Genomic DNA, 14,154 nt, shown 5'->3' on the forward strand with positions numbered 1-14,154 from the left:
GTCAACAAGTTGTCGACCCCGAGATCTCTATGGTACAATGTTTATTAGGAGAAAAAGAATTGTTAATGAATTTATTGACTTTGTGTCGCTATAGCCTATAGCGACTGTACCTATTTTTAAATCTTTTTATTATAAAAGCCCTTAATTTGTATTTATTTGCAGGTAAAGATTATGAAGCTGCATTGGGCACACCTACTGTTAGAGTCAGACGTTTGGTTAAAGCAGCTAAAAATTCTGAGCCCCACTCACGACTCACGCATCAAAATCAAACTTTTTAAATAGATGTATACGTTGCATCAGTATATACTTTGCCAAATCAACTATTAGAGGTGCTATGATAGCGGCACAATGTCGTTATGGCCCATAATGACTTTTTTTTTATATTTCTTTTTGTTTTGTTTTTTTTAATATTTTTTTCTTCACTTAATTTCTTTTTTATATTTTTAATATTTTTTTAAAATCAATTATACATATTTTTTAATTTTAACATCTATTTTTTTCTTTTTCATTTTTTTATATTATTTCGCTTCAGTTATTTTTTTATAAAAATATTATATCTTATTATGAAATAAAAATTATACACTCTAAACAAAATTAAATAAATAATATTTTTTTAAACATATTTTATACTACAGTTTTAAATGAAAAAATTATTAAAAAAATATTAATGGGTGTCACTATAAGTTATAGAGAGTTTTTACGAAGCCGTTTTGTGTTGTTACTAGCTATAGCAACTTTATAGGAGGCGCTAACGGCTATAACGACTTTAATAATATGGCATTTATGACTTCGAAAAAAAAAACTTACACGTGGCACTAATGTCGCTATGACCCATAGCGACACCGTAGTAAACTGCTCCAAAGGTCTAAATAATTTCAAAACAATCCCATAGTAATTAGTTTTAAAAACTACCACAATATGGTCAATCAGCCATTGATTTAAGCTATTTACCTTAATGCTTTTATTTGTCCTCTTTGAAGTATAATTAACCTAATGTAACTTTCGTTCTCTTTCAATAAATAGAAGTGTATCTAATTGAATTAATCTCTTTCTTTCTTATAGTAACTATGTTCAATTGAGATATTTTTTTTTTTGGTTAATGCATTAAATTTTCAAAGTGTTAAACCTACTTTCATGATTTAAGAATTAAATTCATTCATTTCCTGTGAGTTTAATAATTATGTTCACCTTTTTTTAGTTCTTCATTAAATGTCTAAAATTGTGAAAAATGCAATTTAACATATTACATAAACAAATTAAATAGAAAAAAAATCAAAAAGAGAAATAAAACAATAACATAAAGATACTTCAATTAAACATTTGTAAGAGTCTAGGATTATTCTCCAATTGTAGATCAAGATGACTACTCTTACATAATCATGTAAGCAAAACAATAAAAAAAAAATATCGAAAATTTTAAAAGAGATAGAAGAAATTGAATCATAACTATCACTTTATGTTATCAACAAGCAAGATTCAACTCCTTCATTGTATGGATCCATATTTAGTTTACATACTATGTTTGTATCTTTTATCATGCAATCAACTTCTAAAATGAGTAATTCACCAAAAAAAAAAAAAAAAGAACTACTAAAATGAGTTAGTGTCATGGTTCTCCTCTTATTTACTTTAAGATCTATAATCATGGGTCTCATCAAGTTGAAATCACTTTTATGTCGTCTATTCAATTTTCTGACAGTGACCTCTCTCATTTGCACATTTCCTTCCCTATTCCTTCACTTTTATGTCTCTTTAAATTTTCTTGTTTGGTGTTTTCAACGTGGAATCATTTTTTTCTAAGTATACACAAATATTTTCATTCATGAAAATCATGTTCTTGGCATTGCAAGAAAATTAAAATGGACATTAATGACCCGTAAAACAATTAGGATCCACATATCAGCCGTTATCCTTACAATGTAATATTACTTCTGACTATAAAGAACAAAGTAATCGTAAGTGTATACCAATTAAATTATTAATTCCCCTTCAATAACCGAAACCTAGTAAGCTTCATTAGCAGTGAAATGGAATAAAGTGAGGAGACATCTGCAGTGTGTTCTGGCACTTCTTCCCTTCACCATCATACTTTAGTGACTCGTTAATGTACATTACCAATGGCGGCACCAAGGACTTCAATGAGACTTAAGGATCAGGACTTCAATGAGACTTAAGGATCAGGACCCACCTGATCATGATGATTGTCATCAAGTATGCATCTTTAAGAATCATCTTTAATGAGGTAATTTCTCTTCAATCCCATATATAGTCATAATCATAATATAGCCTCTGGTATCCCAAGCTTGCCACTGAGATATAATTGCGTAGGAATGTCGCACTTGTGGATATTGGACACCGTTTCTTGTTTCGACATTGTTAATGATCCTGTCAATGCTAGCAAGGGCTCTAACAACAGAGTTTGGCTCTCACTTTTTCTTTCCTTTTCCTTCCTCATTTCTTCCAGTAAAGCTTTGCTGGTGTCAATACCTGTTAAAGAATATCAACAAGGGAAACAAATTCACATCCATGTGTCAAGTCTTAAATTTAATTAGAATTATAGTGCCTTGAAATATAGTGCCTCACCTGATAGGTATCCACCGTGTACGTAGCCATTAAATCTTTCACTAGTGTGCTCCCCAGTGAAGAAAATGCGACCTACAGGGGCCTGCAATGTATCAAGAGAGAGAAATAACATAAGCGACAAAAATAGTTTATTTAATTATCTTTGGTCTATCTAATTTTATAGATGAATAGCAAACGCGTAAGTGTTAAAGAAGGGGAACAAATTAAAAGGCCCCAAAAAACAAAATACAGTACAGTTATCTCTAACGCACAAGGCAAAAGCACCATCTCTGATAATCGAAATTTCAAACATTAAATTTTAAATGGTAATTAGCTTTGTGGGATTCAGATTCCCAATTCATCAACGAGCAGGGATGCCAGAAAACAGCAATAACTTCAAATTTACTGATTCACAAATGTGAATTTAATGATTGTAAATGATGCTAAGAAAGGATATTTTGGCATGTAACTCTGATTCCACCCACAACCGCTTCCCGAGACTTTTTTTTTTTTTCTTTCGAGGGTGAGTTCAGGGATGAAAGCAAAGAAAAACAGATTATATTAAGAGTTTCCAACTTGAAAATACTCTTAATTTTATATTTAGGTATGCAACTCTGATCCCATCCCACCTTACCCCTAACACGTACTTTTTTTTTTATATATATATATTTTTTTAACGGTGAATTCCGAAATGAAACCAAAGAAAAACAGATTATATTAAAAACCCTAAATCCTAAATGGTAAACTTCAAAAGTGAATTCAGGTAATACTAAAGAAAAACAAATTATATTAAAATTTTCTCTACTAAAAAAATATTTTTTATTTAAAATAGAAAAACTTTTAAAAATCTTTTTAGACAATATCCAAACAAACTCTAAATAAAAACAATTATATAAATTTATTATTATTATTTTATTAGAAATTATTGAGAATTTATTAGTAAATAGTTGGAATAATATGCACAAAGTTAAACTAATTACGACCATCTTTATAAAATAAAATAAAAAACTAATTGACTTCATTGTACCTTTTACTTATAAAAAAAGTTATCATATTTTTAACTTCAAAGTGTCAAAGGAAATAGGAAGACAACTCCTTGGCATTGAATTATAGTTAGGAGTGACAATTAATTACAATCGCTAGCTGTAAGCTCCACACGTCAACTATTGTTTTGTTTTCACATGCACTGTAGTGAAGAATACAAAACCAAAAAAACAAAACAGAATATAAAGACAAATATAGCATCAACTGATATATTTAAGAACAGAACATTATAAAAAGGAAACTATCAGACAATTATAAAATATGTAAAAGTTCAACATGATAAGCAAACCTTAATATTATGAAAAACTTTATGATTGGAAATAATGGGGTAGTTGCTGTAGCTGCCACGCTGAAACCTGTTATTCCACCAGCGAGGAACAAGTATATCGATGGCATCGGGGATGTTGGGTCCAAACATATCTCTGAGCACTGCCATAGCTTCCCTCAAGGTCTCTTCATCAGGTTGAGCTTCCACACGTTTCGATTCCCCATTAGTCAATGTCACGACTAAAATATTGGAGCCAGGATAGGCGTTCTCCATGTGCTGCTGACAAAAAAGCAATTCAGCAGATAAATTAAAATGAGTTGGATGAATGAACGAAGAAACTAGACAACTATTCTGATTCTGAATTAAGATTTGGACAGGTAAGCAAAGAGACAAGACAATTATTCTGATCCTGACTTCAATTACTAACTTATCAAACAAGTTCAGATCCAAAATCAATGCATCACTGCATGGGTTTTTAGTATTAACAAGAATAGAACTGATATGCCACACCAAAATTTTAGTGTAATAGGAATGAGAAGTGTGATTCAATTTTGCCTATTATAATACTATTCTATAATTTTGAATATCTTATGTTGCGTAATACTCTATATGAATACGAAACCAATCATAGGTAGTGTTGTTCCCATTACGAAACTCAAACAAATGATTCCAAGGGAATACTGACATTACAAACATCGCAGAGACATAATGAACCATTTAATATTTATCAACAGTAATTGAGGAAAAATATTATATCTTTGTTATCCCAGAGAAGATATAATTAATATTATCGTAATAAGACAAACTGAAATAGTTGAAGCAAAAGAATTTATTATCATGAGCACGTAAAAAGGTCAAAATTACAACTCAACAAAAATATATAAATATACACCTAAGCCACCTTGCGTGAATCAGGGAAGGTGGGAATATAAGCAAAGCTATTTTTCCATATCAAACAAAAGATTAGTTTTTATCAATTAAGCCTAGTATATTGAATTATGACAAGAGTAATAGATTGTACTGAAATCTATATGTAAATAAACTCATTATAAAGTTCAACCGATAATTGACTCAAATCTGGAACTTACTAATGAGATTGATGAAATCCAGAGCACTAGGATTTATGCAAAAACTTTGATTTCACAGGACGTGAGGATCCTGTACATTTTACAGGGGATTGTTATTTTACAAATATTTAATGTATGACCAGAGTGTTTAACCACAAGAATGGATAAAAACTAGAGACGTAATTTTGTATACCTAATAACAGTTTTTTTTTTTTCTATTAGTCTTAATAACAAGTGTGTTAACATTATCTAAGCTATTTTATCGTAAATCAAGATAAACCACAAGTGTAATTGATAGCTAGAAGATGAACCATGTGACCCACATGCACAACACATAGATTATAGCAACAAGGTATTATTTAAATCCTCAGGATGCCAATCGTTCTCTTTAGTTTATACTCTTAAAATCATCTAAAAGCAAGATAAATATTCTTAACCTGATCCTTAAGGTTAGGTAAATGGCTAGCACTGTCACGGGAGTTAAAATTGACACCAGATTTTACCTGCCTTTCTAATTCAAATAATAAATAATTTCCCACAGAACCTGACTCATAATAGAGTTGGTTCTCTGATCACTCAATTGATAGATGGAAAATCGCTAGAAACTTTGTCGACAACAGAAACAAAACAGAAACTAAAGCAAAAGAAACAGCTTAGTAGAAAAAACATCAGGGAAAATGAACTGACAACCATTAAGGAAAATTTAGAAAAGACCTGCCAAAATGTGTAGTAGCCTCTCCGCTCGTGAGCATAGACGAAGAATTCCTTTTCGGGTCCACTCGGCCAGAACTTATACGGAAACTTCAGAAAGATTTTAGTGTACACCATCACATCACACTTCTCGATGGCTTCCAATTTCCATCTCTGTTTCATTATTTTATTCATCATGGACAAATTGAATCAGACAATATTTTGTTGAAGAGGACAAAATTTATTAACTAATAAAAACATCATTGAGGGGACGTTTAGACGACTAAAGCCCACCTGAGTAGCATACGGAAAAAGCAAAGTACCTCTATGATAGTATACCTTTAATAATTTAATTTCATGACCTCATATCACTGGTAATTCTATGTACACAGTTTGGTCAAATACATTACATGTTCACATGCATGCTTATCTCTTCAACATTTAAATTTACTAAAATTTAAGCCCTTCAGACCTCAATTCTGATAGTAATAGTAAGTTTGTATCATATGATATATACATTTTCATAAATATCATAAGTTTGTATCATATGATATAACACTCTCAAAAGTTTGTATCATATCATATACAACTCTCAAAAGTTGTAAAAGATTACAGTAATACAGAATTCCTCGTGTAAACCATAAAACCATGACTTGGCCTAGCTGTTAATTAACGCACTACTTGCTCTTAGGCTAGACCATCGTTTTCTAGCAGAGTGTCCAAAAGCCCACCCATAGGCTTCTAACGTTCATATGAATATACAACAAAGTTAAAATCCACCAACGTTTTCTATGGTTTCACCAACCCCACTCAGTTATTTAAACCTTTCCTTTCCATTTCATTTAAAGTAAAGCTCATATGTTAATAGATATCATCTAACTATTCCACATAGCTGCATTATTCATGCTAATTCTTTTGACCACATACATGGTTCATTAAATATTCAAAAAATGACAATCAAATATTATTATGCACTTATAAAATGTGTCTTTCACTAACTAAATATTATTTTAATACTAAGGAATTGATCCCGAGAGCACCAGGTTAAGCTATTGTTTCAATTAAAGTTATTTATTGAATTTGAATGCAATCATTTACCAACCATTGTAAGATAAGTAGCATCTTTCTAAAGAAACACAAGGCTACTATTTGAATTCACATCTACATGTGCAAGTTGGCGTCCTCTTTCCACGTGTTGACCTAACCCAAGAGGGTTAATAGACCACCAACGATGAGACTGTGGATCACTGATACCGTGGATCATGCGATCCCCGGTTTCTACATATGAAGACACCTCGAAAAACTTCTTCTGGCGTCATCAACCAGAGAGCTTAATTTAATAAGAGACCTAGCTCTCTCTATATTTCTTTACATTCCCAACCAATGATATTTAAGACTGTGGGGCCACAACCTGTTAACAGAAGGGAAACTACTACCGTAGGACCCGTATAGACAAAACCACACCCTAGAGACCCCATTTCCATCGTGTATTAACAAGTAAGTTCGTTATTATAGTAGATAAAATGGCCTTGACTCTCAAATTAATTAATGCCCTTAGAAAGATCAATGTGAGAAGCACGAGATATCCACGTATGGACGACTAATTAGTAAGTTCTCATCATTTTATAAATAGTAGTAGACTGTAATATAGATTATTACCATACATATACCAGTACAATTCATATAACAATTTGAATAACATTATGCTGCTTTTTTTTTTTTTTTTGTCTATTTCTCTCTATTTTTAATAAATGTAACAAATAAAGTGAAAAGAAAGATAGTAGAATAAAGGAAAGGAGAGAAGTAGAATAAAGAGAAAACGTACGGGCAAGGGTGGATTGAAGGAGAGTAGGTCGCTTTGGAGAACGCCAATGCTAACAGACAGAATTACGTAATTGGCTTCGTAAACGCAGCCATCCTCTGTTTTCACCGTAACGCCACTTTTTGAATACTGCAATTCCCGGACTACCTGCACAAATCCATGCACAATAGACGGAAAAATAGTGTGGTTCAGCTTAAAATTCTCCATGTTGTTACTAAAGGCGAAGAAGTTAAGTTAACCCGTAGCTAGTAAAATGAACTCCACGACCAGTCAAAAAGAAAAGTACAGTAAAATTGAAGTTCAAAGCAATAAAATGTCATGAGAATCTGAGTCACACCTTGAAATGAACTAATAAATTCAAGGAATATTTATTACAGAGGAATCTGGGCAGTCTTGGAGCACGGACCCAGTAACTGATGATTTATTGGAGCTTTATGTAATTTACCCAGACCACAACTGTCTTAAGTCAGATCCATTTGTTTCTGATCTTTTGAGGGAATGAGGTATTGCCTAATAAATGAGGATATCGACAAGACTCCCTTCTTCTGTGTTATTATTTGGAGTGAAATGACACATTACCTTAGGTTATTACGATTGGGTCAATTCGAATAGTGTGGCTGGTAACAGATATTGGAACTCCTGGGCCAACTAATTTATGAGATGTAAAAGACCTTTAAAAGGATTGAAATAGAAGGTGGCATTATTTGTGGGTCAAACTTTGCCTGTAACTGGAGATCTCATAAGGTAACAATTGAACATATGCAGCAATGGTCAAACACACCCTGAGACCGACCTGCACAGTGTCTGTCTTCGAACACTCAAATGATGAAAAGAAATTTTTTTAAAAAAATAATTGTAGAACAACCCCAGTGCTTGTCCACCAAATGTTCATACGCCAACGCATAATTATATTTTTATCCAAAACCAACATCATGTTATTTCAAAATCAAGGGATTTGTTTTCTTCTTTTTTACATTTCTTTTACAGAACGTACATATTTAATTCAACGTCAGGTGAAATTCCACTTCTTTCAATTTTTTATTCGATTTCTTTTGATCCCATATTTCATTTCATAAAGTAATTGGGTAGATACTTTTAAGCAGTGAATGTCCCGAGAAAAACACTTCTCGAAGGTTGAATATTATTTTAACTTAAAATATCATAAAAATTTAATCAGGATAAATAAAAAAAATAAATAGACAATTTTACAGAGACATGACATTAAAAGAAAGTTATTAACATAATAGCACTTCACTAATTAAAAGGTTATTAACAAAAAAAAACAATTACACTTAAAAAGAAAAGGAATTAAGGTTTTCTACTTTTAATATATTTCCGACTCATATAGGAAAGAAATAGAGGAAAAATAAGAGAAGGAAAGTATAGAAAAATAAATAAAAAAATAGGTAAAAACTATTATTATTATTATAACATATATTTATTATCAGTATTATTGAAAGTGTGATTTTTATAAGTAATTTTATTTATAAATAATATATTATTATAAAAATTAGATTATTTATTATATTTATTTTGATAATATATATATATATATATATATAATAAACACAACTTTAACATACTTTTCCTCATTTTAAAGGAAGAACTATTTTTAATATGGGGCCCACCAACACTTTTCTCCATATCCTTTTAATTCTCCTTTACCAAACACAATCACTTTTGTAACATCTCACACTTCCTTAGAGTTCTCTACTTTCCCCTTCATCAAACAAACCTTTAACAAATAAATTTTGTCAAGAATTTTTCCCCAAGTATGTGTACTTCAGAGTTGACCATGACTTGAAATGTTATTTTATTATTTTTATACATTTAAACTCAACAACAATTTCAACATTGAATACCAACGAAAGCTATGGCCAATAATTTTGCGCCTGAAAGTTATTGACGTGGCTTTTAATAATAAAAAAGGACTTATATCATACTGCAAATCACATCCATTATTTTAATTTTCTCTTTTGAAAAAGAAAATGCTCCGCATAAACTTAAAAAATCTAAATCAATAATCTAGTTCTACAATCAGGTCTTTCAATATGAGATCAGCTGCTTCAACATTATGCTTTAGTATATGATTTAAAATCTTAGAATTCAATAGAATTAATTAGCAATTTATGTTTCTAAAATAAACTAGTCAAAAGCTTCACCAAAAAAAGAAGGTATGGGAGTTGACACTAGTAGAAGGGTGCGCAGTTACACGAGACGAGTGACAGAAATATCGCAAATACACACGCAAAAAACAAAAACTAAACAGTTCTGAAAAGTCATTATCTGCAAACTTTAAAAGTGGGACAATAGAGCTTTAAATAACAGACAACGAAAAACAATAACAAAAGGGGAAAACACAAGACAGCAGCGAAGCAAACAAATTCAGATTTTCACCGGGTATGGGGCAATGGGGAAGCAAGTAAATAAACAAACCAATAGGGTATAGCCATGTAAGAAGCAACGAAAAAGTCTTCTAATAAGAAAATTCTAAAAGAGAGAGAGAGAGAGTGAAACGGCTTAATCATGAGGCCTTGTATTGTACCTTGTTGAGTTTGAGACGATTGTCCAAGATTCTACCCTCCGATGTGAAGAGAAATTCTTCAGCCATTTTGTACAGCAAAAAATCGTATCCTCTTTCGTCCGCAACCAAATATTCTCTCTCCCCAAAGTCTACGTAGGTAGATATTGGTTCCACCTCTGCACCCAAAATTTCCCAATTTCAGAGCAGAATCCAAAAAAACAAGCAGAAAAAGAATAAATATATTGAAGAAGCTTCGCCTGCTTCGGAATAAAAAAAAGTAGACTCCACTCATGCTTCCAAATAATTTTTTTTTCTTTATTCCTTTTTGAATAACTTAATTTTTAATTTCATTCGTTTCAGAGATGGCGCAAATGAAACTGAACGGATCGTACCAGCCATTTCGAAATCATGCAGGATGAAATCAATGGCGAGCTCTATTGGTGTCTCAGGCGTCCTAAAAGGAGAAGCAGCGAAAAGCATGAGCAACGAAAAAGGAATAAATAAATAAATAAATAAAAAACGAAACAGAATCAAAACCGAAACACTTCAAAAAGGAAATAATTGAAGGCATGATTATTATGTGAAACAACACATTCACGAAATGGCTTTTGCGGCTGAAAACGACGCGCAAAGATTTTCATTTTCAGTTTTTCACTCACGTCGTTAGTTCGGAGGCATTATCATTACTCCCTCCGTTGTCACTCTCCTCGTCGCCATCATTTCTTTCTTCCTCCTGGTTCCGCAGCTTCTGAATCGCCGAGTCCACCGCTTTTTTGTACGAGTCAGCAGCGATTCCACTCGGAACGATCTTCCCGCTGCAGCAACAACAACACGAAACCAGAGTCAGTGAAAGCAAAACAGAGAACGACGTCGTTACGTGGAATTGAAAAAAAATGAATGGACCTGCGATCGTAGATGTTGTAGCGCGCATTGCTGTAGTCGGATAGGCACGTGCGGAGGCCTAATTCGGCGGCGAGTTCCCAAACCGGATTGGGCTGAGGGCCGCCGACGCCGGCAATCCAACCGGCGCCGAGCTCCACCGACACGCCGCCGAAATGCTCCTTTCGGATCCTGCCGCCGACGCGGTCGGAAGCTTCCAGAATCACCACGTCCTCCACGCCGTTCGCGGCCAACACCTTCGCCGCGGCGAGACCTTAAAATCATCAAAGCGAAACAATGAGATTCGAGAGCGATGGCGGAAATTCGTTTCGGAACGAACGAAGGAACTCACCGGAGATACCGGCGCCCACGATGATGACGGAGGAGCGAGAAGGAGAATCCATGAACGTGTGAGAGGTTGAGAGAGAGAGAGAGAGAAAGAGAAGAGTGTGTGTTTGTGTTTGTGATTATGTTTCGCTTCGCTTCGGTGACACGAGCTGAAACATTGTAGCGGGAGTCCGTTTATATAGTTTTTATTTTCAGCGTTTTTTTTATATTTTTTTTTATAGCACCGATGGATGCAAATTGGACTCGTGTAAAAATGTTTTCAATATTTTGTAGTTGAATCTAGTCAAGAAGGTAAGCCTACGCGTTTTGATTTAGAGGTTTGGATGGAACACATGATGGTGTGGAAGTTGCGGGAGCACTACCTTAACTTTTAGGAACAACCCTTCTTTTGTACACTAAAACGGGAAAATTCTTGAGAAATTTAATTTAAGTTGTGTTCCGGTTTGGAGCAAATAACTTTTTAATTATCATATTATTTTTATTTTAAATATATTATCTTTAGGATACTAATGATTAGAATGAATATTGCAAGGATAAAATGATCATTTAATAATTGAATAATTTATTTTATTAAATTCTCCTTAAATTTTGGAGAGAAAATTGGATTAGGTAATATAATAGAATGATGAATCATGACTTAACTTCTCTCATTGTATTTAATTCTTATTTTACAAATCTTCCTTTTATTTATATATATATATATATATATATATATATATATATATTCATTTCATCTTCTTCAATCATTTCAAACAATTTAAATGATGGGTACGATATTTCTCATACTTATAATATTCAAACAAATTAATATATGTATATATTTACTTCTACACAAAATAAATTATATTTATTTGTTGCTAGTTATATTTATTTGAATTTTTTAAATAGAAATTATAAATATTTTACTCATCCCACACTTTTTACTCAAATATTTGAGTGTTTGTTTAACATTTTTTCTATTTTTATTTTTATTTCTCTTGACTTATCTCTCTTTTTGTTTACTATTTTCTCTTCTCTCCTCTTTCTTTTAAATCTCATCTCTTTCTTGTCAAGATGAAATAAACACATAGAAAAGGGTTATATGTGTATGCAAGTTTTTTTTTTCTAAGATTTTTGCAAAAAAAAAAAATACTAGTTATAAGTTCTTTAGAACCTTTTTGTCTGATAAACATAAGGAATAAGTGTAGAGAAAAAAGGAATATTAGAAAAGGGGTTGAATAGTGTTATTCAAAAACTCTTACTTTTTTACAGTCCAGTGAAGTAATAATCGTGACAAATATAAGAGATCAGACAAAGAAAAGAATAATCTTAGCGGTTTATACTAGTTAGTCTCAACTACCAAGACTACTCCTCCTCGTCTAAGATATGTCCATGTTTAGTCTTGTAAACAACTTCTAGAACTTGCGTCCAAGGCATTCTTATCTTTTGTATTAGGCATATAAAAGCTCTAGTCAGGAAACTAACAATAAGAGCCAAGACATTCTCACGTTCATGTTGTGAGGCTTCTTGAGATGGTCTTGGAGCAGAAGTTGGTTTAGGGGCAGGAGTGGTAGTATTAGGGGAACCTTCTGGAAAATCATAAAAGAAAAATACATTCACATGTAAGCGAATAACAAATTGAATATTGAAGGAGTGAGATAATGGTATGCGTAATGAGGTTGGTAGAGAGTGTTGCTGGAAGAGAATAGAGTAGCCAAAGGAGGTGGAGTCTATTGAAGAAAATGACCCATAACATATAGAGGATATTCATTTTTTGTTGGAGACCCCAGATTGATGATGTTGAGCAAATCACATATGGTTCACATTCTCTAAGTATTGGTATTTCTTTTGTTTGCCTTTGCAAACAAAGTGAAAAGAAACCTCTAGACGAGTATTTGCAATGAAGAACTGAGTCTATGGCTAAATTTGGCATGGCCTATGCAACCCACCAACCATTTGAGGCAGCTTATGAGGGGTGTCCTTATAGCTCAATTCTAAAGAAGCCCTTGGGTGGAAAATGTATTCAAGTTCATGGCATTGTTGGTTGATCAATCTGAGTGTCTGAGGATCCAAACATGGTGGTGTGTTTAAATCAAAAGGCCAAAGCTTTGTCTGCAAGATGGTCCGAGGATGGATGGTAATAGATTTCTCATCCTTGTAGCACATTTGTAGGTGCTCCTTATTGTTATAGTAGGGAGACCTCCTTGTGGAATCATACATAGGGAGTTCCTAATATTCCTCATCAATCATGGCCTCCTCCGCAAAGCATTCACATACCACTTCTTTCATAGACTCAACGCTTAGGATATTGACATCCTCTCCTGGTGGTACTGCAAAAGTAAAAACCTTAGGGCTATGAGGAGCAGGGAGAAAAAAGGAGGTGTCAATGCTCATAGGTAAAGCCTTAAATGAAAACACTTCAAGTGACAATTGAGCATTTTCATCAGTCAAGTCTAGAGTCATAGTGGTGGGCTATAAGACTTCTTAAACAGGGGTAACAAAGGTAGCTGGTGCTATGTCTTGGATTGATGGTGTTGGAGCATCTGGTTGGATCGGTGGTGTAGGGGTAACGTTTGAGAGCTTCATTCGAATAGCAAACTCATCAGTCTAAATTGGACAGAGACCCTTGTCTACATCAAACAATGGTTGTGCAGATGAAGATTAGGGTCTACATCCAATGCAATCATATGAAACTACTACAATAGTGAGGTCTTTTGTAGATAGATGTAATGCTTCCTAAGAATTTTGGCTTCTTCAATAGCCAACTCTTCATCCTTCTTTCTTTAATCTTTTACCTCTAGTTGAGATAGAGTCTTGGCATGCTTGAAGATCCTTTACTCCTCCTTCATGGTTTGAGGCTCAATGAAACCTCGAACAAAATGATATTTCTTGGACTTTGGGGGAATAATGGCTTTGATGGATGGTTAAGGTGGTGGTGGTGGTGACTTAGGAGTGGGTTTGGGCGAGAGAT

At 33.2% G+C, this 14,154-nt stretch overlaps 1 protein-coding gene across 1 annotated transcript; it reads right to left on the minus strand.

Annotated features, from left to right (window-relative positions):
- Window positions 1-1,843: 1,843 nt before the first annotated feature.
- LOC109792286 (polyamine oxidase 1) lies at window positions 1,844-11,367 on the minus strand. Its single transcript, XM_020351681.3, has 10 exons — window positions 11,209-11,367; window positions 10,881-11,130; window positions 10,637-10,792; window positions 10,370-10,431; window positions 9,999-10,153; window positions 7,457-7,600; window positions 5,656-5,805; window positions 3,896-4,150; window positions 2,584-2,665; window positions 1,844-2,487 (listed from the first exon to the last, which is right to left on the minus strand). The coding sequence occupies exons 1-10, from the start codon at window positions 11,258-11,260 to the stop codon at window positions 2,276-2,278; spliced, it is 1,518 nt and encodes a 505-aa protein (XP_020207270.1). The 5' UTR covers window positions 11,261-11,367; the 3' UTR covers window positions 1,844-2,275.
- Between the last annotated feature and the right edge of the window lie 2,787 nt (window positions 11,368-14,154).

This window comes from Cajanus cajan, chromosome 10 (genome assembly GCF_000230855.2).
Source record: "Cajanus cajan strain Asha chromosome 10, NIPB_CcT2T_4, whole genome shotgun sequence".
Classification (NCBI taxonomy): domain Eukaryota; kingdom Viridiplantae; phylum Streptophyta; class Magnoliopsida; order Fabales; family Fabaceae; genus Cajanus; species Cajanus cajan.

Coding starts and splice junctions, on each gene's coding strand:
- LOC109792286 (XM_020351681.3), bottom strand. CDS start 11,260: ATGGATTCTCCTTCTCGCTCCTCCGTCATCATCGTGGGCGCCGGTATC. Junction 11,131..11,208: donor CGTGGGCGCCGGTATCTCCG/GTGAGTTCCTTC, acceptor GATGATTTTAAG/GTCTCGCCGCGGCGAAGGTG. Junction 10,432..10,636: donor AATGCCTCCGAACTAACGAC/GTGAGTGAAAAA, acceptor TTCTCCTTTTAG/GACGCCTGAGACACCAATAG.